Here is a 26,089-nt window from a genome sequence, read left to right as displayed (position 1 = left end):
TGGTCCAGAAAAATATTCCCTCTTGTTGCTTCTTCCCATATCTAGAGTTACACTGTTACCATCATCGATCTCATATGGAACTATATATTATTCTATTAGAGGCCTTAGTCACACATTTGGCAGTGTAAGAAACAGCAATTTTGTAAAACAGGTGAAATACAAACAACATAGCCAGCAGTATTAGTAAAGTCACAAGTAAGACTTAAGTTAAGAGCTTCCATTAGATGTAGCCCAGTATATCCCAGGTCATCTGACTTAGTCTACTCTGTAGAATCTTTATCTTCCAGGGAAATTATACATTGGCACCACCGTCTATAAAGCACATAACCCCGTTTTCGAGTGTTACTAGACTGATTATCCTTAGTATGATTTAATTGTTTCCAACACAGAGGAGATTTTAAACCTAAATTACCATAGCCTGGTGTTATCTATATAAATCTACCCCATAATTGTGAGAGATTTTTTCCTCCTTTGCTGAAACTTTTCTTGTTGCTCTGATTGAGCCTGAGTAATAGAAAAAGCTCAAATTTATGGCCAGAGTCAGAGCAGGCATTATTCATTGGCCAGGTGCGGGGACCCCATCTAGTAATATCACAGTGACATAAATATGACTATAATTTTTTTTAAGTAAAATTTTTCAGGACCAACCAGTTAGAGTCTTGTAGTAGAGAAATTTACCAAGGTAACCCAGAACTAGACACAGGTAATTGGCCACAAACCCAACAACTGGGTTGATTTCTAAAACTAGCATAGGATCAGGCCTATGATAGAAAAGCTTTTGATTTATATGCAAATGTCTAAGAAGTCAAGAAAACATTATAAATGATCATACGAATCAGGCCCAGCATCTTGGGCAAGTTGTCTATCTCTGATGTTGTCGTCTTCTCATCCTGGTGTAGTGTAGTTTCTCCTGATTAAAAAAGTCCTTCCATCCAGGTTGGAGACAGTCCCTTAAATTATGTCTTTTTCCAGTCCTGGTTGCAGGTCATGAGGCATCTGATCTTCATCCAAAGACAGATTAATGAGATAAGCTTCAGAAACGAACTTAGGGTGTTCCTTAAGAATTAAATCAAATTTTACATTAATATCACATGACAGCAAAGAACTATCCAAGAAAGGAGTCTTACTACCTCCATTGGTAGACCTCCATTAACAAACTGGGATTTAACAGTTTTAAACATCTTTTTCTCCCTAAAATTACCTTCATTTTTATCAAATATAACCAAATTAAGGCTAGCTTGTTTGCAAAATAGGTCTGTTCTCACTAATTTTGGCCTGATGATTTATATAACCATAATTGATCATAGACTTTTTATTTTGCTGAAACGTTTATAGACTCTCAGACTGAACTTTTAAAATAAAACAGGACTGGGAAACTCACGCCAAAGGCTTATCCCAGATTTTGCCTAACAAATCTAGGTGAATTCTTCCCTTTTTAAGGTCTCAAAAATTCCTGGAGATTTTTGTACCTGTTAGTGAGATAATCTTCCTAGGTCATTTGATAAACTTACTGGTAACCTAAGAGTTTCCAATTTCTGGAGGAGTCAGATAGACAGAAAATATAATTGTTTTGTTTATAACGTACAATTTTACCAAATTATTTTCATAATTAGTTTGAGAGGAAGGTTTTCCCTACTCCCGGAAAACACAAGATTCAAACCTGTAATTTTTCAGATAGAAAGCATAAAAGTTATAAGCATATTCACTGGTTCATTCAGTGCTTTGTTAACTTTTGTGAAGTCATCAGGATTTTCATTAGAATACCAGGACATATAAAAATGTTAAGAACTCCATATAATTTCTAGGATATCTGTATTAGTTATTTTACCATACATTATAACATGAGCAGATTTATTACTCATTTGATAATCTTTTTCATGTAATTTAACCAACCAAATAAACACATGTTTATCCCAAATAAACATCTTTGGGATGTTTCAGGGGCCCTCTGAAGTACCCCAAAGTTAGCTAGAGGTCAAAGGAACTTCAAAATAATTCGATTTAGGAAGTTTTATCGAAAAGATCAATGAAAAGCGTTTAGAACATCTGGTCAGATTTAGTCAATGTTGATGGGTGTATCATTTAGCTTGTTGATATGTCACAATGGGCGTAAATACCAAGGCTCAAGGTCTAGTGAAAGTCAGCTCCGCCAACTTGGACCTAACTGACTCTAACCAGTTTTCTTGTGGCTGTGTCATTCGTAACAAAATCCATTTATCTAACTAATTGTAACCCAATTTTAGAAAATCCTGACCATGCATAACTCTTTTTAGTATTTTTTCATACCTTTTTTTTTTTTAACTGAAAACACACTTCCTACTTTTCTTTAGCAACCAAGAACTAACTTTTATATTAGCGTTTTATAGATTGGTGAGCATAAATACCAGTGATAATTTCTAAAACCCTTGCTTTCTTAGAACATTTTAAGATGGCACCAAACATCATTCATTTATAGTCCCAAATCTCTTTAGTTTCTCTGTAAAAGGAAATTAGTGTTCAGTGGTAAATGTTTCAAAATCTTAATTTATTTGGAAATGATCTAACTATTCAATACACTTCCAACACTTAGCACACTTAGAACAACCCTTAGAAATTCAAGTTATGGCAATCTGGAGAGACTATTTTAGACAGATATTTCTAAAGAATAATTATTCTTAATAGAGTTTATATAAAAGCTCATATCTCATTTACATTTTTTTTAGAAGTTTCTTCACTCGAGGTAATTTCCTTGTTGACAAACTTGTAACAGATATAGTATTTAACTTATATTAGGTTAATGAAAATATTCTAGGTACAATGAAAATATTCTACTTAATGTTAATTACTATAAGACATGTCTATATTAGATAAGTCAACAAACAAACCTTAATATCAGGTATTTAATACCGAATATTTCCCAGTTCATATGAGCCTGGAATTTATTGTTTAGTTTAGAATTATTTGATTTGTAAGGGCTTACCGTTCTTTACTGGAGAAGGAAATGGCAATCCACTCCAGTATTCTTGCCTGGAGAATCCCATGGATGGAGGAGCCTGGTGGGCTACAGTCCGTGGTGTTGTTTCTTTAAGCCAATTAAATGGAGTTCATTTACAAATTAAGCTCAAAAATATTACCCAGAGACAAAGACATGCCAAGACATATTTAGACAGACACAGTGTAAGATCTAGCTTCATTTTCTAAGTTTAGTCATGAATTAGATATTACAATATAAAATTTACTAGTTTATTTAAAAAAAAAAACAGTTGAAATAAATAAATTTTTTAAAAGGCTTTTTCCCCTTTTCCCTCAGTCTCAGGAATTAGAGATGGTCTAGATAAGTGTTCCTGAGAGCTCTGGTCTCAAGGCACAGGGAAAGAAAATCAAGTTCTAACAAAATGGCAGTAGGTCTAAACCAAATGGTGGCCAGACAAAGCAAAATGGCTATGAAAAATCACAACACAGAACACAGAATTAAAACACATACATATAAACCTGGCAGTCCTCATCAGACACTCCCTTAAATACAAGAATGCAGTCTCTCAGAAAACCTCCTATAGAGACACGGAATTTCAGATCCAAGTACTAACAGAGTAAAAGAAAATATCTCAGGTCTTCAAAGATTTCAAAGGGAGGAAAGGAAGCCAGGTTGAAAGAAGAAGAGGGAGGAGGCAGTAGAGGGGAGCAAAAGGGGTGGCCTTACAGACGTCTCCTGCCACCTGCAGATACCCAGGCATTATGGGACTTTACCCTGGGCCTCCAGAGAAGGAAGGACTGGAACTCGGCCCTACCAGAAATCAGAACCAGAATTCGAGTTCTCGGTCAAGAGGAGGTCATCAGTCTCCAATCCTCAGCTCAGGTTGAGGCCCTTCGACCAGATTCCTGCATCCAGGACCGGGGGACTAGAAAAATAGGGAAGGATAGGAAGGGTCAAGGAGGGGAAAGAGAGAGGGAAGGGGAGGGAGGTCAATAAAGTCTCTTGCTCAGTTTCCTTCGGGGCACTCTGGCCAGTTGTCTGCGACAGGAGGAGACCAGGGACAAAGGGTACCAGTTGAGATATCTGGGTCTGGTCCATTGGCAGGCAAGCTGGCCCTTGAGTACCCCGAGTGGTCAGGATGTCAGTCTCAGTGAAGAGGAGTCCCCACCAGAGCTGTCATTTGTTGCAGGAAAGGGGACCATTTCCAGGACCCAAAACTGGGCTCTGGTCTAACACTCGGAAATGAATTGTCCAATGAGATACATGTGCTGACAAGGCAAGAGATTTTATTGGGAAAGGGCACCCGGGTGGAGAGCAGGAGGGTAAGGGAACCCAGGAGAAGTGCTCTGCCGCGTGGCTCCCAGTCTCAAGCTTTATGGTGATGGGATTGGTTTCCAGGTAGTCGTTGGCCAGTCATTCTAATGTGGAGTCGTTCCTGGTGGTGCACGCACGGCTCAGCCAAGATGGGTGCTAGCGAGAGGGATTCTGGGAAGTCGATGACACGCGGTGTCTCCTTTCGACCTTTCCCCAACTCTTCCGGTTGGTTGTGGCTTATTGCTTCCATAATCCTTACCAGGCTCTCCTGTCATAAAATAACTCATGGGAATGGTTACTATGGTGCCTGGCCGGGGTGGGTGGTTTCAATCAGTGTGCTTCCCCTAACATAATGACAAAAAAGTATGAATCCACCTTTATACAAAGATCAGTTGCCTTGAATTTTGTTATTGTAGTTATCTCAAGGCCAAAGAAACTGAAGCTGGAGAAAGACAAGTTCAAGAGAAAAGGACGAGGTGGCTGCCATTTGAAGGATGAGTCTCAAGCAGTTAAACATTTCCTGCATGACTGGATGAATGTGACCTTGGCGACTGTAAACACACGCATTTCAGGCCAAGCCAAATGCCTGGGAGCCATCTTTCAGGTTCCTCTTTCCATTCCCCTGCCATGCACGTCAGCAAGAAATGATGTTGTTTAATATTGTCTCTTACAGACAAGACCACAGAGAGACTTGAGAAAATTTTCTTCCATGATGCAAGCAGATGGCGGGCAGTAGTGTTACTGGAGGAGGGAGCCAAAACTCCTTCTGGTCCCGTCTCTCCTGTTCCTTTATGAAACGCCCTAATCTTTGTGTGTGGGAATAGCATGGCAACAACTGTAGTTCTTAGGACACTGGGAGAAGCAAAGATCAGAAACTGTGTAAACATGGGGAAAGTGGAAGAATGTAAGGCAAGAGGGTCATCGACTGAAAAATACAGTCACATCCTGTAAGTAGAGACTTATTTTCTCCGGTGGGAAAGTTGAGAACTCTGAGCCCAGGAGACAATATCTCAGTAGATATGAGAAAACTGCTCCAAGTGGTTGTTGGGGAAGTCAGGCTATATGCAAGTTTGCAACAAAGGGAGCAGGTGGTCTGAACATCAAAGGTCAGGTATCAGGAAAAGGAATTTAGCATTCTTTGTCTGGGAAGATGCAAGCCTCTGGGCTCACTGAATTCATTGCTTTCAAATGCACCTCAGCTATCTGGGGCCAATCCCCTTTCCTTGTTCACCTTGCTTCTTGCATTGCTCAGTTGCTCACTTGTGTCCAAGTCTGTGTGACCCATGGACCATAGTCTGCCATGCTCCTCTGTTCATGGGATTCTGCAGGTAAAAATACTGGAGTGGGTTTCTGTTCCCTTCTCCAGGGGATCTTTCCAATCCAGGGATCGAATCCGGGTCTCCTGCATTGCAGTTGGATTCTTTACCATCTGAGACACAGGAAGCTAGAGAATTTTATTAACCAAGCCCAAATGATAACTTTCTTTAGAAGAAATAAATGATAGCACAATCTAGGCCATGTTTCCTGAGATGACATTCGGGATGGTGGTAGGCATGTTTGAACCACAGGATGAACGTCTTCTTCATTATTCTGAATGGGAACAGCAAGGCCTGCAGTTGTGAACCTGTTTGCTTTTCTTCATCTAGATCAGGGTTTCCAATCTTAGCACTGATTGACATTTCCAGCCTCGTAATCTTTTACAGTAGGGGACTGGCGTACGTATTTTGGGATTCATAGCAGCATGTCTGGACTCTGCACACTAGATGTCAGGAGCATACTCTTTTCCACATGTGACCCCGAATGTGCTTCCAGAATTTGCCTCATGTCCCCAGTTGGCAAATCACTAGTTGTGATCCACTGATGTATAGCAACACGGGGCTTGAAGTACTTATGATTGAACCTCTTGAGTCTATGTTACTGGGGAACATGTGCTCATATGCTCTGTTGCTCAGTCATTTCTGACTGTGTCCCCGTGGACTGTAGTCTGCAGGAATTCACTGTCTATGGGGTTTCTAAGGCAAGAATGCTGGAGAGGCTTGCCATTCCCTTCTCCAGGGGATCTTCCCAACCCCAGGGATCAATCCCAGGTCTGCTGCATTGCAGGCAGGCTCTTTACTGTCTGAGCCACCAGACAAGCCCATTGTTGCCCCGAGAATAAGGTCATCAGTGCCATCTTTCTAGATTCCACATACGTGCACTGATATACAATGTTTGTTCTCTCTTTCTGACTTACTTCACTCTGTAAGATAGGCTCTAGGTTCGTCCACCTCATTAGTACTGACTCAAATGTGTTCCATTTTATGGCTGAATAATAGTCTGCTGTATATATGAACCACAGCTACTTTATCCAATCACATATTAATGGACATCTAGGTTTCTCCCATGTCCTAACTATTGTGAATAGTGCTGCAATGAACCTCGGTGTACATGTGTCTCTTCAGTTATGGTTTCCAGTGGTCAGGTTTTAAAGAGATAATTTAGATAAGGAGAAATTATTGATAAGAATCTGGCAATCACCAAAAGAATAACCAAAAGAAGTGAAAGTAAATAGAAATGATGATGTTTTCGGAAAGTGTGAATAGCGTGTTCAGTGGCAAAGGTTCCATCTTGGTGAGTATGCCTTATAGTTTACGAAGTGTAAGTGAATAAGAATGCCTAGAACTATTCTCCATGGAAAACAAGTCTTCACGGAAAGATAAAGTGATGAAAATGGAGGGAAGAATTAATGTTAAGAATCTAGCTATCACCAAAAGAAAGGAGAAATAGAAGTAAAAGTAAATAGAAATGATGATGTTTTAGGAAAGGGTGAATAGAGTATTCAATGGGATAACTTCCATCTTGGTGAGTATGCCTTCTAGTTTATGAACTGTAAATGAATAATGATGTCCAGGACCATTTTCCATGGAAAACAAGTCTTCCAGGAAAGATAAAGCAATGGAAGTAGAGGGAAGGTCTGTGAAAGGAGTGAGCATTATATCTGTTGGTTATTTAAAATGGATCAGAGGGCACAAGGGAAAAAGGTCCAAGAAGATTCAGTGTAGCAGAAATAAGGTGAGTCTAGGTTCAAGGATTTTGAAGGAAACGATTTGTGCTTGAGAATATTTGATACAATTTCTGTCAGCACTCCCCCCACAACAAAAACCTCATTTTTCTGACAGAGTTGCATGTCTCTAGCTGCAGACTGTGATAAACAAAGGATGTAAAGCCCTAGGAAAAAATTTTGCTTGGATAGCAAAGAAAGGACAGTCTAAGCATCATTATACACAAATAAGTCGATTCAACGACCTGGCAACCTGAACTGGCAACATATCAGAAAGGAGTAATAAAAGTATTCAGTTCATTTCAGTTGCTCAGTTGTGTCCGACTCTTTGCGGCCCAATGGACTGCAGCATTCCTGGCTTTCCTGTCCATCACCAACTCCCGAAGCTTACTCAAACTCATGTCCACTGAGTCGGTGATGCCATCCAGCCATCTCATTCTCTGTCGTCCCCTTCTCCTCCTGCCTTCAATCTTTCCCAGCATCAGGGACTTTTCCAATGTATCAGTTCTTCGTATCAGGTGGCCAGAGTATTGGAGTTTCCGCTTCAGCATCAGTCCTGCCAGTGAATATCGGGATTGATTTCCTTTAGGATGGGCTGGTACGACCTTCTTGCAGCGCAATGGTCTCTCAGACGCCTTCTCCAACATCACGGTTCAAAAGCATCAATCCTTTGGCATTCAGCTTTCTTCATAGTTCAACTCCTTTCCATACATAACTACTGGAGAAACCATAGCTTTGACTCCATGGACATTTGTTGGCAAAGTCATGTCTCTGCTTTTTAATATGCTGTCTAGGTTGGTCATAGCTTTTCTTCCAAGGAATAAGCATCTTTTAGTTTCATAGCTGTAGTCACCATCTGCAGCGATTTTGGAGCCCAAGAAGACATATTGTCTGTCACTGTTTCCATTGTTTCCCACCTATTTGCCATGAACAAATGGGACCAGATGCCATGATCTTAGTTTTCTGAATGTTGAATTTTAAGCCAACTTTTTCACTCTGGTCATTCACTTTCATCAAGAGGCATTTTAGTTCTTCTTCACTTTCTGCCATAAGGGTGGTGTCAGCTGCATATCTGAGGTTATTGATATTTCTCCCGGCAAACTTGATTCCAGCTTATGTTTCATTCAACATGGCATTTTGCATGATGTACTCTGCAGATAAGTTGAATAAGCAGTGTGACAATATACAGTATAATTGTTGCAGGAAAGGGGCCCCTTTCCAGGACCCAAAACTGGGCTCTTGTCTACCAGTTGGAAATGAATTGTTCGAGGAGACACATGTGCTGACAAAGCAAGAGATTTTATTGGGAAAGGGCACCCGGGTGGAGAGCAGGAGGGTAAGGGAACCCAGGAGAAGTGCTCTGCCGCGTGGCTCCCAGTCTCAGGCTTTATGGTGATGGGATTGGTTTCCAGGTAGTCGTTGGCCAGTCATTCTAATGCGGAGTCGTTCCTGGTGGCGCACGCATTGCTCAGCCAAGATGGATGCTAGCGAGAGGGATTCTTGGAAGTCGACGACATGCAGTGTCTCCTTTCGACCTTTCCCCAACTCTTCCAGTTGGTTGTGGCTTATTAGTTCTGTATTCCTTACCAGGCTCTCCTGTCATAAAACAACTCATGGGAATGGTTACTATGGTGCCTGGCCGGGGTGGGTGGTTTCAATCAGTGTGCTTCCCCTAACATAATGACAAAAAAGTATGAATCCACCTTTATACAAAGTTGAGTTGCATTGAATTCTGAGTTATTGTAGTTATCTCAAGGCCAAAGAAACTGAAGCTGGAGAAAGACAAGTTCCAGAGAAAAGGACGAGGTGGCTGCCATTCGAAGGATGAGTCTCAAGCAGTTAAACATTTCCTGCATGACTGGATGATTGTGACCTTTGGTACTGTACACACACGTATCTCAGGCCAAGCCAAATGCCTGGGAGCCGTCTTTCAGGTTCCTCTTTCCATTCCCCTGCCATGCATGTCAGCAAGAAATAATATTGTTTAATATTGTTTCTTACAGACCAGAACAGAGAGACTCTTGAGAAGATGTCTTCCATGATGCAAGCAGATGGCGGGCAGTAGTGTTATTGGAGGAGGGAACCAAAACTCCTTCTGGTCCCTTCTATCCTGTTCTTTTAGAAAACAGCATTTCTTGTTTGTTCTTTTATGTAAAGGCCTACTCTTTACATGTGGGAATAATATGGCAACAAACTGATGTTCTTAGGACACTGGGAGAAGGTAAGATTAGAAACTGTGTAAACATGGGGCAAGGGGGACAATGCAAGGGACGAGGCCTATCGCAACCCAGGGATTGAACACACATCTCCGGGGGCTCTTGCATTGCAGGCCAATTCTTTACCATTGAGCCACAGGGGAAGCCCATTTTTCCACGTGTATTTACAAACTGTGCTAAGTAATATTGCGGATTACTTACTTCAGGCAAGTGTAACGCCCCCTCTCCCACCCACCCACCCCCACCCCCGCTCTTCTGGTGTCCATTAGTTGTTCTGTATATCTGAGGAAGCAACTTATTTTCCTTGGTAAGACTTTCCTACCATCTCAAGGAAAAAACAGAGGTGATATGCTCTCGCATGAGCAAAAACCATGACTTCTTCCTGCACATTCCAATAAAAGCCCTGCCATAATTTCAAGCCCCAGCTCCAGCATGCTGTCTCTCCTTGCTCCCAGGGCCTGTGTGCTAGTTGGTTGCATTTTTGTTTCTTCAGCAGAAGTTTTTGGTCTCTCAGATCAATATCCGCCTCTGTGGGATGAGAGTCCTGGTCAGTTCAGTGACTACAGTGTGGAGAATGGAAAGTACATTATTGATCCCTGGGTATACCCTAAGAGAATGGGCATGTATAAAATCCTCCTGAACAAAACAGCAAGTTATTTTGAAAAATTTGCACCAGATAATGAACGAAATATTTTATGGGGATTAGCTTTGCAGCATGGCTGGCAATTTAGTTCAGGTAAGAATGATTTGTTTTTACTCGAATGATTTTCCAATCTAACCATGTGGTAATTGGGAAATGGAACTCTGTATAAACCAATTTTTGAAAATCGATTTCTTTCTTTTCTTCTTTTCTCCTCATAACCATTAGTTTTCTACTTCTTCTCCTCCATAAATCTTTCTGGGTTGCCTGTTTTGATTTGAAACTGCAGTGAGGCATATAGTATAGTTGCCAAACACAAAAAGACTTCATTTCCAACATATTGGGCATTCTACTTGTACTCCTACTAGACGCCAGATTCTATTCTAAGCACTGTGATGAACAAAACAGTCAAGAAGACATGCATTAAAAACAGAAGATGATGTCAAATTACTTTGAATTTCTTGAAGTTCTATGATTACCTATACATGGAGATGGAGAGAGGCAAGAAAGGGACCTTGTTCATGAGGATGTTTCTCTGCAAAAGATCAATTCCTTTCAGAAATAAAGTACATTCTAGTGTTTAGTTAGCAGATATGTTTGGGCCAAAGGTTCATAAATTATAAGATATTTGACTGACAGAAAGTCTTATGAAAGGGAGTGGTGTCTCTTGCACTCCATACTACAATACTACCGATAAGGAAATTTGTTCTGTTCTGTTGGTCCTTTATTGGACCAGAACCTCGTGGTCCAGAGTCAACAATGAAAAAGCAAAAGAAGGAAAGAGGCTAATATTCCCTGGGTTACGCAGCGGGCTTTCGCACTCCAGGCAATCAGCTAGAAATAGAGAGAGAGAGAGAGAGAGAGAGAGAAAGAGAGAGAGAGAGAGAGAGAGAGAGAGAGAGAGAGAGAAAGACATGGAGACCCAAGCTCTGATGGAGCAAAGGTGCTTTTAATCAACATGATGTGGGCATATATACCGTCTTACAAGGTAGTTATTCTCAGCAAAGATAAAGATTAAAATTCCAGACTTACAAAACATAAGGCGATAAACAATCACTTTTACCGTATGGTTCATAAAAAGGAAGAGGGTACTTATCACCGTATTGAAAAACTAAGGAAGGAAATGCCTGGATTGCTCAGTCCCGGGGAAAGGGTAAAAGGTGTGCCTCTCATCTTAATTGCTGAATATTCAGGAATTAATAAGGACCAGAGGATTCTTGACAGATCCAAAACAGCACACAGGAAGCCTCCTGTTAAATGCTTCCTGACAATTCCCCCTATTTTGTTATATTTGTAAAAAAGGTCCTGACCAAATGAGTTTGGTTAGTATTAACCAACCTTATAGAAAGGCGACGATAAACAACAAATACAATTATCAAGACAATCACCAAAGTTACAGTTCCAGACTCGATGCTGTGGGTAATACTTTGAAACCGTCTTCATGTGTCTAGCTCAGATAATTTGTTCAGCTAAAGTTTCCAAATTAGTGCAAGAGGGCAGATGTTTAGAAAAAGTTTTAAAGATTTCCTTTTGCAGTAATTGTACATTCAGAGAGGCATTATCAAATAAATGAAATTTGATTTGTTTCCAGTTGTAGGTAATATGATTGAAATGAACAGGAGTAACACAAAATTGGCAATTAATAAAAGTTACAGAATGTAAAGCCTTATTAAATTGTAAATTTCTTATGGCTACAACAGAAGGAAGTGGGACACAGGCCTATATTAGATATGACTGATTATAGCGAATGAAATAGTTACTATGAGCACGACTGGTCCCTGTGAAATGTCCGGTCTAAGTCCAAGTCCTTCAGTGCTGGCAGCAAGTTTCCATATGTCTCATTGTTCAGGCCCGATTTGTTTATCGAGGACAATTCGAGGGGGAGGGGGGGATGCCATTCCACTGTCAAGCCAGCCAAGAAGTCCTTTGTCATGGTAATGTTTCAACGTAGTGTTAGTAACCTTTTACATAATGTTTTTTGTTCTTTCCCTAAGTCTTTCCCTAAAGTTTCAGTAGTAAACATGGTTCACAGACAGAAAAAGGGCAGCAATGTCCGAAAGTCTTTTGGAGGCAGGACCAAAACCCAAGTTTGTCAGTTGACGTTTATGCATAATTTTCCTGGGCCCAGGCACAGTGGAAAGCCTAAAGAAATGTTAATTAGTTTTCCTTCTTCCCCAGGGTGTGAGGGTTCCAGGGAGGGGGCATATGGGTGGAGTCATTCGTTGATAGGATCGGTCTTTTCTCCGTCTATTTTATGACCTATAATAAAGGGGGATTGGGTAAGTAAGCCTAGTTAAGTCTGATTTGTTAATCCAGCTCAAGTGGGAGTCACGCAGGTCAGCATAGTGATAGGAAGGTTTTCAGGACTTTGAGGCATTTCCTGTTGAGAAACCAGATTTTTTAAATCTTGTAAGGGTTTTTAATCTGTCCCCAAGTGGGGAGATCATAGGGCTGATGTCCCCAAGGGCGACAATTTCTGGAGATCTTTAGAGCCGCATGGCCAGTATTGGAATTTCTTCCTCCTGGGATTCTTGTTGTTTTGTCTCCATTTTGAATGTCAGGGGCCCCCTTCGGTCGAATTTTCCGAGGAAAAAGTTTGTTGGATCCATCTGAGGAAATACAAGCATATCATACCCTGTAAGATTAGTTTCCCAGATTTCCATTGTTTCCTTAACCCGTCTTGGTACCAAACGGGAAGAGGAAGAGAAGTGTCCTTCAACTCCTCGAAATGTCTTTATGCTCTTGTTAAAATATTTCCTTGTGATAGGTCTAAAAAATTTAAAACAAATAAAGCTGTATTAGCAATAGTTATAGGTTTAGAAAATATCTTATGTTAGAATCTACTAAAGTCTGCTTTAGATAAGGAAGACAGTAGTGTACCTGTGTATTCCCCCTTCTTTAATTTTTTTTATTTGTAACTTTAGTACGTGATGTGTTTGTTCAACTATGTCTTGTGTCTGTAGATTATAAGGAATACCTGTAATATGTTTAATAGAAAAAGATTGTAAAAATTGTTTAAAGTGTCTAGAAATATAGGTAGAGCCATTGTCTGTTTTAATAGAACTAGGAGTTTATGGTGGAGGTTTCTATATTTTTTAATTAAAAAACTGAATATATAGAATCAGAGACTATATTAATGGGGTAAGAATGTAGGCAAATAACTTGAATAAGAGCATAAAATTCATTTTGTTGAGCAGAATGAAATTTAGTATAAAAGGCTTTATATTTTTTAAGAGACCAGAATGAAGCTTTGGTGTTTTTAGTCCCATTTATATAAAAGAAATGCGAGAAATAATAAATTCAGTGTTTTTGAAGAAATTCCACAGTTTACCAGGAGGACAATGAAATGAAATTTCTCCAAAATATTTTAGAAAAGCTAATTGGAAATTGGTAGAAGTTTGTAATGTGTTCTCAAATTAAGGTTTATTTGTAATAAAGTTTTATTAAAGTATAAAGGAGATAGAGAAAGCTTCTGACATAGGTATCAGAAGGGGGCAGAAAGAGTGCCCCCTGCTAGTCTTTAGCCAGGTGTCATATAACTACTAGTAAAGTAAAGTCGCTCAGTCTTGTCCGACTCTTTGCAACCCCATGGACTGTAGCCTACCAGGCTCCTCTGTGTGAGGCGAGAGTAGGCCTTCCTACTTGGTAAGATTATCAGGCCACCTGGATACAACCAATTAGCTTTCGCTTAACACTGACCACTGTTTGCCAATTAGGACCAATTAGCTTTCACTTAACACTGTCCGATGTTTGCCAATTAGGAAATTAGGAACGGGGCAGAAACCCCCAGGAGAGTCCTGGCTCGAGTCAGTAATAAACTTCCCTTCCGGCGAGTTGCATTGTCTTGGAAGCCTTCTCTCTTCCCGCTCGGGGATATGGACATTGGGCATAACACTCTGTCCATGGGATTTTTCCAGGCAAGAGTACTGGAGTAGGTTGCCATTTCCTTCTCCATATAACTACTAGCAGTCTGCTAATTAGAGAAAGGAAATGTCTCAAAACTGAAGAGAGTAACACCAGGCCCCTCACCTACAACATGCATTTTGAGATAACCTTGGCACCAGGTGAGTTGTCTCAGGCCACAAAATGATTGACATGAATCCTGAAGAAAGGCAGGTTTCCAAGAAAATACAGTTTCATTAACATAGCTTAAGACAAACATTTCCATAAGAAAAGTTCATTGGTTAACTCAGGGTTTGAGAATAGTTAACTTCAAGTGAAACCAGGTGTCATTATGGTAACACAGTATTTTAAGAGAAACCTCCTTTTAATTTTGTATAGAGAAGGAGAAAAAAAAAAAAAAAAGAAATATCGCTAGTTTCCTCCTGCCGCTTAAGAGAGAAAAATGTCTTACACTTGCAGTCTATTTTCTCCATTTGGAGACCCCTGGCCTTCCTGCCTGTTAAGTCAAACTATATCGGCCAAGTAAAAGACCGAAGGTTTGTGGGGGCAGGGGTCCAAAAAGTCCAGTAGGTATTCTAGAGGGGACTGCTTGAGGATAAAGGAGAAAGTCATTTAGGGTTGGTATATTGATGGCAGCACTGCTGGATGTTGAGGATTTGAGGGAAAAGATGGAATTTGCCCCTGGTTTTTGCTGAAGGGGACCTAGGGGGTCTCTTGCTTGGAGTTTCCCGGAATAGGTTTTCCTTCAACATCAAATTTAGATTTGCACTCTTTGGCCCAATGCATTTCTCTACAGCAGCGAGGGCAGATTTTTGGAGGTTTTTTTGTTTGTTTGTTTGTTTGTTTTTTAATTAGCTTTCTTAGGGCAGTCCCTTTTTAAATGGTACTTATCTCCACATGTAAAGCATCCATTGTTTTCTTTTTCTTAAGGCAGCAATGATTGTTTTAGCTAGCATTTGCATCTTTTGAGTTTCTGATCCTACATTGGGACAAGCCTTCAAATAATCAAAAATAGTCCCTGTCTCACGAATTGGGGATATAGCCCTTTGACACTCCTGATTTGCATTATCATAAGCAAGTAATTTCTCTAGTTGCCTTTTAGCTTCTTCTCCAATCACTGTATGGGAAATAGCAGTTTCTAATCTAGCTAAGAAATAAGCATACATTTCATTAGGTCCCTGCAATATTTTAGTGTAGCTACCTGTAGGCTCCCCTTGAGGAGTAATTCGATCCCAAGCTTCAAGGGCCTCTGTTTTTAATTGATCATGCAACAAAGGAGGGCATCGTATTTGAGCTTCTAAGGCGTCAAATTGTCCAGTGCCAGTTAACATTTCAAAAGTAATTTGGTTTTGGGGAGCGCCAGCTTGAGCATTTGTGTTAGCATGATCTCTGGCTATATCTTGAAACCACAGTGTCCATTGAAGATACTCTCCTGGTTTAAGGAGAGCTTTTATTAAAATTCACCAATCATAGCGAATAAAGGTTCCAATAGAAGACGCCATAGCATTTAGAATCTCTCTAGTAAAAGGCAAATGTGGGCCATACAAAGTTATGGCCTTTTTCACTTGTTGCATGTGAAAAAGGTTAATACCTGCATATTGAGGTGTTATTTGTCCTTGAGCATCAACATTTCTTAAAACAGGAAAGGTGGAGAAACCTTCAGCTTCAGAGACTTATGATTGCAAAGCCAGCAATTCAGAGAGCCTCTGTCACGAAGGGAGTAGATTAAAGCTGTTTTCGGTTTTCAGTTAAAAGGTGTCTTAAGGAAGTCATTGTCAGAATCATTAGGTTCTATCGAGGGAGTGACTTTGGGATATGTGCCCTCCGGCAGGGGAGGAGCGCTTGGAGCAACCGGGGCAGGGTTGGTAGGAAAATCTTGAAATATGTTGTTCTAATTGGGCCTTTCATAAGGTATCATCATCTAATTCATATTCATGTAATGAGTGTTCTGCCTGTTGCCGAATATCAGGGCTAGAACTACCTTGTAATGGGAGAATCACGACTTCAATGAGAGACCACAGGGGCCAGAAATCTATTGGAATATTTTTCCCTGTCTGACGGCTCGTTCAACATTCTCTTTGACCCGATGCCAAATTTCTAAATCAAAACTACCTTCATCACGGAACCAAGGGTTACATTCAACCACTGTCTGAAGGCAAGCGTCTATTCGCTGACGTGAAACCGAAAATCCCTGAACTTTAAATAAGTGCTGAAGTAAAATAGAAAAGCGAGGGGGCTTTCTAGCTGATTGACCCGTGTCTTAATACTTATCAGCCTCAATAGGCCCCGTGGGGTCACTCCATCCGAATTTTGCCACCTGTACCAGAGTACCTGTTTCTGGGCGCAACTTGTTGGTCCTATATTGGACCAGAACCTGGTAGTCCAGAGTGGACAATGCGAAAGTGAAAGACAGAAAGAGGTTAAATGTTTCCTGACACTGTTCTGATGAAAAAAATATATATAGGGAGAAGATTATAGTTTATCTGAGATCTAGGGAGGAGTCACATGCAGGAGCTACTGAAGTTGGCTGTTAACCCACCTTTGTCAGCTGATGTCTTGAGATTCAAACCAGCTCTTTATCAGGCTTTTCTCAGAGTCAGAAAGATGGAGATCTAGGAGAAATCATTAGCACTATGGGAGGCATGCCAGTCTCAGGGGCTTAGGGGCCAGCATTAGATGGAGGCTGAATGGGCTGGCAGATTAATGTTTTTCTTATTCTTTCATTACACTTACATATTACTATCAAGCCTGACTAAACTTACCTAATGATGGGCTTATATGTCTCCAGCATGCAGCTGTTGGGTGGGAGTACTTCAGACAGTTTCTTTGCCATCCAAGACCTTACAACACAATTAAAACAGAAAAGATATCAGAAATGAAACAATGAGCAATAAACAACAACACTTGGTTAAAAGTTAAAGTGCAAAACAAAGGGACATGGTGGAGTCAGATGGAGTAATCAGAAAAAAATGGGTCTGAACTGAAATTTGAAATGTGAACCGAATTGCATTGGGGGAAAAAAGAAGTGAAATCTACTAGAGAATAAAAGTATGAACAAAAACTGGTTCTCAGGAGTGGCTGCACATTGAAAACAACTACAAAATTTTCAAAAATATCAATGCCTAGGTCCACCAGCAGAAATTCAACTCTTATTTCAATAGTGTGGAAAATTAAGGTAAAAAACAATAGCATGGCACAAGTGTATGTGATTGGGTGCAATGTGTGTGTGTGTGTGTGTGTGTGTGTGTGCCTTTGCAGTCTGAGGAACAATTAGGAAAATTCACACTTCTAATATTCATGCAGGTGAATAGCATTAGCAAGTTCTTTAAGAATCACTGTTTAATAACAATCAGGTCAGGAAAAAGAATAAATACAAAAGCAAATAATATTCAAAACAGATAATTCTAAAGTGGAATATTGTTGTGATGTTAGATGAAGGAAAAGAAATTGGTACTGAGATGGGAGATGAAGGTAAAGAGTGATAGGAAGAAAAACGCAAGTCATGAGAAGATAAATGTTTGTGTTTCTTTGCAAACAAAATGCATTAGGCAAGGGATGATTATAACAAGTTTCAAAATGTGCATAGTAAATCATCTGTGCATCCTCTCTCTTCTAGGCAGATTGGTTGATCCCACCCAAACGACAGACTGTGGCTATGAATCTGGAGATCGTTTGTGCATCTCTGTGGACAGTTGGTGGGCTGGTATGTTCATTTATTAGTGAAATAAGTTAATAGCCTTCCCCCAAAGAAAATATCCAAGTTAAAATCTTAGGGACAGAGACAAAACAAAAACAGCACTATTGCTCTGTAAAAATGAATCCACTTCATCATGCATCTTGTGGCCTTTATGTCACATTCTAGGATTTAATGGCCACAATTTCAATAATGATTCTTTAGGACATATTTTACCCAGGGACTGAAACAAGGAACTGCAAAAGACAATGACTTTTGAATGGCCAGCACTGGTGTTAGATGGGAGGTCCCACTAATCAGAGAAGTCTCGAGGACCAGAAAGGATGAAAAAAGAGAGAACAAGAAAATAATACTTTTTTTTTTTTCATTTTGCTCAGACCAAATGTATTTAACTTGGAAACTTGTAAAAATGTCAGAGATTAATGTATTACAAATCATTCTATCAATTAGTAATCTAAGGCTTCTGTCAGATATTTAATAGTCAAATAATCAGAAGGTATTTTCTAAGTCTTTAATTTTATCTTGTGTGTTAGTGATAAAATTAATTTACACACAGTTTCTTTGAGATGTTTCCCACTAATTAGAAACAAGGTCACATTTACTTTCACTTTATTAGAGTGACACACATCATAGACATCTTTACTTATTTTTCTTGCATGATACTAATTGAGTCTTTTCAAAGACTCAGAAATTGTCATGGCCACAGATCTAGAATTTAGGCTTCTTTTTCTCACATAGTTTAGAATATCAGCCTGATACCCTGGGGCGGAGGACTGCATTCAAAATGCATGTCTATGATGAAAAGTATTCTGCGTCATCAGTGGTAATCAGTACAAGTTTTACAGTCAACTATATAAGTATGTCTAAATTTGCTGGTATAGGTTCTATTTAGAGAGTAATTTAAAAATCTTAATTCAGTGTTAATTTAATTATCTAAAGATTTGTTGCCAACATTGAGCCAACATTTTTGCTTTAAAGACTTAATGTGAGACAAGCATTTCACAATGTCATGGTTGTACATTAAACATAGAATACAAAATATCAGCACTATAAGCATACTAAGATAATTTAGAAAAAAGTCACATTTCATGGTAAAACCTCAGAAGTGTATCATTCTACGCACAAGTAGATATCTGTCTTCCATTTTTACATAATGCTTTGAAAAAATGAATGATACCAAATTCATTAAAATTACTTCTTGTGTTTTAAAATATTGTAGACAACTATTTGCTTCCCTGATGTCTCAGTGGGTAAAGAGTGTGCCTGCAGTGCAAGAGACAGTAGGAGACACGGGTTTGATCCCTGGGTTGGGAAGATCCCCTGGAGAAGGGAATGGCAACGCACTCCAGGATTCTTGCCTGGGAAATCCCATGGACAGAGGAGCCCGGCGGGCTACAGTCCAAAAGGTCCCAGAGAGTCGGCACCACTGAGCGGCGGCAGCAGCAGCACTCAACTATTTTAGCCCATATTCATGTCTAATTGTAGGGTTATTAACAGAAATGAGATAGACCTATGTATATGATCCTTAGAGAGATTTTCAGTATTTTGTGGTGACTTTTTTTCATATGTTTCTGCATCTGTGACTTTTTGCTTAATGGCTTCAGTTCAATTCAGTCACTCAGTTGTGTCCAACTCTTTGTGACCTCATGAATCGCAGCACATCAGGCCTCCCTGTCCATCACCAACTCTCGGAGCTACCCAAACCCATGTCCATCAAGTCGGTGCTGCCATCCAACCATCTCATCCTCTGTTGTCCCCTTATCCTCCTGCCCCCAATCCTTCCCAGCATTAGGGTCTCTCCCAGTGAGTCAACTCTTCACATGTGGTGGCCAAAGTATTGGAGTTTCAGCTTCAACATCAGTCCTTCCCAGGACTGATCTCCTTTAGGATGGACTGGATGGATCTCCTTGCAGTTCAAGGGACTCTCAAGAGTCTTCTCCCACACCACAGTTCAAAAGCACCAATTCTTTGGCACTCAGCTTTCTTCACAGTCCAACATTCACATCCATACATGACCACTGGAAAAACCATAGCCTTAACTAGACAGACCTTTGTTGGCAAAGTAATGTCTCTGCTTTTAAATATGCTATCCAGGTTGGTCATAACTTTCCTTCCAAGGAGTAAGTGTCTTTTAATTTCATGGCTGCAATCACCATCTGCAGTGATTTTGAGCCCCCCAAAATAAAGTCTGACACTGTTTCCACTGTTTTCCCATCTATTTCCCATGAAGTGATGGGACCAGATGCCATGATCTTAGTGTTCTGAATGTTGAGCTTTAAGACAACTTTTTCACTCTCCTCCTTCACTTTCATCAAGAGGCTCTTTAGTTCCTCTTCACTCTCTGCCATAAGGGTGGTGTGATCTGCATATCTGAGGTTATTGATATTTCTCCCAGCAACCTTGATTCCAGCTTGTGCTTCTTCCAGCCCACTGTTTCTCATTATGTACTCCACATATAAGTTAAATAAGCAGGGTGACAATATAGAGCTTTGACGTACTCCTTTTCCTATTTGGAAGAAGTCTGTTGGTCCATGTCCAGTTCTAACTGTTGCTTCCTGACCTGCATACCAGTTTCTCAAGAGACAGGTCAGATGGTCTGGTATTCCCATCTCTTTCAGAATTTTCCAGTTTATTGTGATCCACACAGTCAAAGGCTTTGGCATAGTCAATAAAACAGAAATAGATGTTCTTCTGGAACTCTTTTGCTTTTTCGATGATCCAGCAGATGTTGGCAATTTGATCTCTGGTTTCTCTGCCTTTTCTAAATCCAGCTTGAACATCTGGAAGTTCACAGTTCACATATTGCTGAAGCCTGGCTTGGAGAACTTTGAGCATTACTTTACTAGCAAGTGAGATGAGTGCAATTGTGTGGCTTACAGATTACTTAAAAATATCATCTATCATATATGTTGGCCCTTGTGGTAATGATAGGTATCTTCTCTTACAGATTTGAATTACTTTCTGTGTGCACTGCCCTTCCTCGCTGCGGTGGATGCTGGCATAATGGGGATAACATCAGACCAAGTGCAGCTTGTGCCGCCACCCAAGGACCAGACAAAGTTCTGTCTTAGTGCTTCTAGTTGTCAGTTGTCCTATCCTTCGACTATGAGGAAGTGGGATGCCCTTTACAAGGTGCCCTTTTCAAGTTTTATTCTTTAATCTCTCAGGAGGTGGTAAGAGAGTTTATCTTTTTTTATTGGAATATAACTGCCTTACAATGTTCTGCTAGTTTCTGCTGTACAACACTGTGAATCCGCTATATGCACACACACACACACACACACACATATACACACACACACATACACACACACATACACACACATATACACACACAGATACACACAGACACACACATACACACACAGAGACACACACATACACACATACATACACACACATACACACACATACACACACACACATACACATATACACACACATATGCACACATACACACACACAGACACACACATACACACATACACACACACACACATACACACACAGACACACACAGACACACACATACACACACAGAGACACACACATACACACATACATAGACACACATACACACACATACACACACAGAGACACACACATACACACACAGAGACACACACATACACATACATACACACACATACACACACAGACACACACACATACACACACAGACACACACAGACACACACACATACACATATACACATATACACACACATACGCACACATACACACACACAGACACACACATACACACAGACACACACATACACACACATACACACACACATACACACACAGACACACACACATACACACACAGACACACACAGACACACACACATACACATATACACATATACACACACATACGCACACATACACACACACAGACACACACATACACACAGACACACACATACACACACATACACACACACATACACACACATACACACACAGAGACACACACATACACACATACATACACACACATACACACACAGACACACACATACACACAGACACACACATACACACACATACACACACATACACACACATACACACACATACACACACAGACACACACAGACATACACACATACACACATACACACACATACACACAGTGACACACACAGACATACATACACACATACATACACACAGACACACACACAGACACACAAATACACACATACACATGCATACACACACACACACACACACACACACATACACACAGGGGCTTCCCTGGTGGCTCAGAGAGTACAGAATCTGCCTGCAATGCAGGAGACACAGGAGACATGGGGGTTCAACCCCTGGGTTGGAAAGATTCCCTGAAGGAGGAAATGGCAACCCACTCCAGTATTATTGCCTGGGGAGTTCAATGGACAAAGGAGCCTCTATCATAGCCTGGCGGGCTACAGTCCATGGCATCAGAAAGAGTAGGACACGACTGAGCACTTATGCACATGCACATGCTATGTGTATGTCCTCCTCCTCCTGAGCCTCCCCCACCCCTTTCCACTCCTCTAGATCATCGCAGAGCACTGACCTGAGCTCCTTGTGCTATAGAGCAGTTTCCCACTAACTATGTATTTTTACACCTGATAGTGAATAATGTTCTCTCAATGTGTTCCCCTTTCTCCATCTCCTGCTATGTCCACAAGTCCATTCTCTACATCTGCACCTCTATTCCTGCCCTGTAAATAGGTTCATCAGTACCATTTTTCTAGATTCCACATATATGTTTAATGTTTTGTTTAGGTTTTTGTGTGCATTATATGGTATAAAAATACAAGTTTTTATGCAAGTTATATTAATATCATTACTTTACAGGTTTCCCTTGTGGCTCATAGTAAAGAATCTGCCTTCAATGCAGACATGGGTTCTGTACCTGGGTTGGGAAGATCCCCTGGAGAAGGGAATGACTACCCACTCCAGTATTCTTGCCTGGAGAATCCCATGGACAGAGGAACCTGGCAGGCTATAGTCTATGGCGTTGCAGAGAGTTGGACATGACTGAGCAACTACCATTTTCACTTTCTTTCACTTTCATTCCACGACATCAAGGTAGTACATGTCATTTACATCCTCTGAACCAACCCAGCATTAATAGCAACTCTATCCACTCACCTCACTCTAAGTAAGCCATACATAAATGTGAGAGCACACACTGAATGAAAAGATGATTCTGATAAATTGAACCTTCAGATCAAGTGAGCAATAACACATGGGAGAAATATGATTATGAGGCTGGATTTTGAATAGTTAGGTTACTTCTTTCAAATGATTTGATAAGTGGTCACAAATAGGTATATCTAAACTATTATATGGCAATCAAAACCACATATTCAATGACCAAACTAAAATACATTGGTTAAGCATAGTCATGGACCAAAATCAATGCAAAAAGACATATTTACTAGTTCTATAGACTATTAGTTCATTTTTAAAGATTTGATTAAGTCATATATTCTTGTAATTTCCACCTTTTCTTAAACTTCTGTGGTAATTTCAACTATGGCAGCAGAAAAACAGCTGATAAACAAAAAATAAAGTTCTCTTGGGGTTTGACAGAAAACAACAAAATTCTGTAAGGGAATTATCCTTCAATAAAAAAATAAATTTAAAAAGATACTGACTTTGGGGGGAAAGTACAGTTCCTCTCTTATAGATACACGCAGTATTACTCCTAATCTGCTCTTGATCATTATTTTAGTCTTTACAGATTGTTTGTCACTAACGGCTTGTGCAAATTAATCCATAGAAACAAAATTCTCCTATGATGTAGACTATTGCTAAATTGGAAATGTGGACAAAGTGAAATCGTGGAGAGAATTGTTCTAGTTGCACAAACATGAATACATTTCTTCCCTCTACTGTAGCATTTGCAGTCACCTTCCAGTAGCTTCGAGGACTTGTTGAAGTACATGTGGGAGGCACACGTCTCAGCCTTGGATGATGGTTACAAAATTTTTGAAGACAGGTAAGCATGGATCCCAAGTCACCTCTACTTAATACGGCAAATAATTTTTGGCCTTATCTATACCTTTTTATTTCCTAATATCAGTCTTCTTATTAAATATTATATGTAATCATTGGGGATTAGTTATCTATATCATCCAAGGCAGGCACTCAAGCCATCACATTCTAAAACTAAAAATTACATTCTTAGTTTGTTGACAAAGGTGATCTTTTTAAGAAAATGACAAGGGTGCCATTCTGAGTGACAAATGATAACCGTACATGTTTCCGCTTGTCTTTTAGGTTTGAATATTATTCTAAACCAGAAGCGGATTTTGGGAAAGATTGGAGCGTGTTTGTGGACTATATAGCTGCTGCCAACTTTCCCACGACCTTTAGTACAGTATCTGCGTTCCAGAAGGCCCTGCCACCGCGAGTGCTTGTGGATGGGGACAGAGCTCCCTTTATCAGCGACTTTACTGACGTTCAGAACATAGTCCTGCTTGGTCTAAATCTTGTTGGTGAAGTGGATAGAGCAACAGGTAAAGGCTTATAAAAAATTCCTTTAATCAATATCACGTTGAATAGAGAAAGGAAGAAATAATGATCAGAGATACATGTTGTCATAACACATACTCTTAAAGAAACCAGAGTCATTCTGGTTTGAGGACTAGAACAGTCATTAATGAGGGTTGGGCTGATCATGCACGTAGTTACTGTTTAAACTTTTAGCTTAAGAAAGGGAGGCAATCACGCATGTAAAGCAAGGATAAGGCAGTGTGGAGTGGGGCAAGCAATGCTCAGACAGAAAAACAGCAGCCATCTTATGGGCCCTGACCATACAGGTCCTTATTGACCCATGAAGCTACCAGACTATCTTGTGTGCTTTTTTCATCTACAAAGCCAGATATATTCTTTCTCTTGTTGTTGTTACAGTATTTTTTTTTTAAGTCTTAATGTCACTCTTAAATTTAGAAAAAAAAGAAAAACCTACCATGATTAATGAGAAAACTAGCAAACTAACTTATATGAGTTCCCTTTACCAACCTTACTAGTCATAGCAGAAGTATTCTGCTTCAGCCCCTCAATTGCAGAGTTTCTTAGCAGAGTGAAAAAAAGAAATCTGTAATTGCAAGTTTGAATTACTACATCATCCCAGTTTTCCAGACAGGCACTTATGCAGTGTATCAAACTTAAAACAAAATTAAGATATTAGTATTTTTAAAAACAACAAAAAAATTAAAGCTTTCTTTTTTTTTTTTTTTTTTTTTTTTTGAGCAGACCATTTTTAAAGTCTTTATTGACTGTGTTACAATATTGTTTCTATTTTACGTTTTGGCTTTTTGGCCATGAGGCATGTGGGATTCTACCTCCCCAACTAAGGATCAAATCCACACTCCCTTCATTGGAAGGCAAAGTCTTAACCACTGGACTGCCATGGAAGTCCCCAAATGTTAGTATTTTTAAAACAACAAAAAAATGAGTCTGAAAGATATAAAAGATATAAAAGCAAAGTAAATGTTAAGCTATATGTTTCTGAAATCTCGTTTGCATTAGGTACAATAACAAACCCAAACGTTTTAGGGGCTTCATGCAACTGAAGTCTCTTCCGGCTTACTCCAATAATGGTTCCAGGGCAATGTTCTCAGTCACTGGCAGCTTTCCTTCACACAATGCTGACTGAAGATGCTTTCATCTCTAGCTCTTCCAACCCCCAACCTCTGCATTATTCACATCTCACCAACAGAAAGATACTGTGTTAGAGAAAGTCTTGACTCCTCCTTCACTTCATCTCATATTCTACTGGTATGACCTAGTCACATTATCCCATATTTGGATGCAGTGGGGGGTGGGGGGTGGGGGTAAGGATTTAAATTGTTGCCTAAGAACAGTTTTGTGTGACAAATCTACTCCATGAAAGGAAATGCATATGTTTTAGGATCTGCCTAGCCACCTTTGTCAAATGATCACATAGCATAATTGTATTCTAGGCCTGCATCATATAGACTGGCTCTTCCCTGCTAAGATTAAAGGGCAAAGAACTGAGTCAAGAGTTGAAGGTCCTTGAAAGCTGGGAAGGCCTATACTACAATATTTTGGCAAGATTCGATTTTTCCAAAATTTAGCTTTGAATTTAATATGTGGTTTTGAGTTTCTTTCACCAGAAAAAAATTGGAGATTAAATATGGAAAACTAATGATTAAAAAAACAAACCTTGATAGCATAATTGTTTAGATATCACATAACAAGGTATTTACTATTATTTATCCACTATTGTCCTGGCTAATCACTCTCCACAGTCCCCCTGACAGTCAAAATTCAGTAACAGCACCAAAGGCTTTGGGAT

General features: G+C 39.9%; 1 protein-coding gene across 1 annotated transcript; it reads left to right on the top strand.

Moving 5' to 3' along the window:
• The first annotated feature begins 4,416 nt into the window (after positions 1-4,416).
• C19H6orf58 (chromosome 19 C6orf58 homolog) lies at positions 4,417-24,298 on the top strand. The gene is made up of 6 exons (XM_065911397.1): positions 4,417-4,492; positions 10,017-10,259; positions 17,683-17,769; positions 20,708-20,892; positions 23,664-23,764; positions 24,046-24,298. Exons 1-6 carry the CDS (start codon positions 4,417-4,419, stop codon positions 24,296-24,298), a joined length of 945 nt encoding a protein of 314 aa, XP_065767469.1.
• The last annotated feature ends 1,791 nt before the right edge of the window (positions 24,299-26,089 follow it).

This window comes from Muntiacus reevesi, chromosome 19 (assembly GCF_963930625.1).
Source record: "Muntiacus reevesi chromosome 19, mMunRee1.1, whole genome shotgun sequence".
Lineage (NCBI taxonomy): Eukaryota > Metazoa > Chordata > Mammalia > Artiodactyla > Cervidae > Muntiacus > Muntiacus reevesi.
The sequence above is the reverse complement of the archived record's forward strand: the minus strand, read 5'-3'. Positions and strand labels throughout refer to the sequence as shown.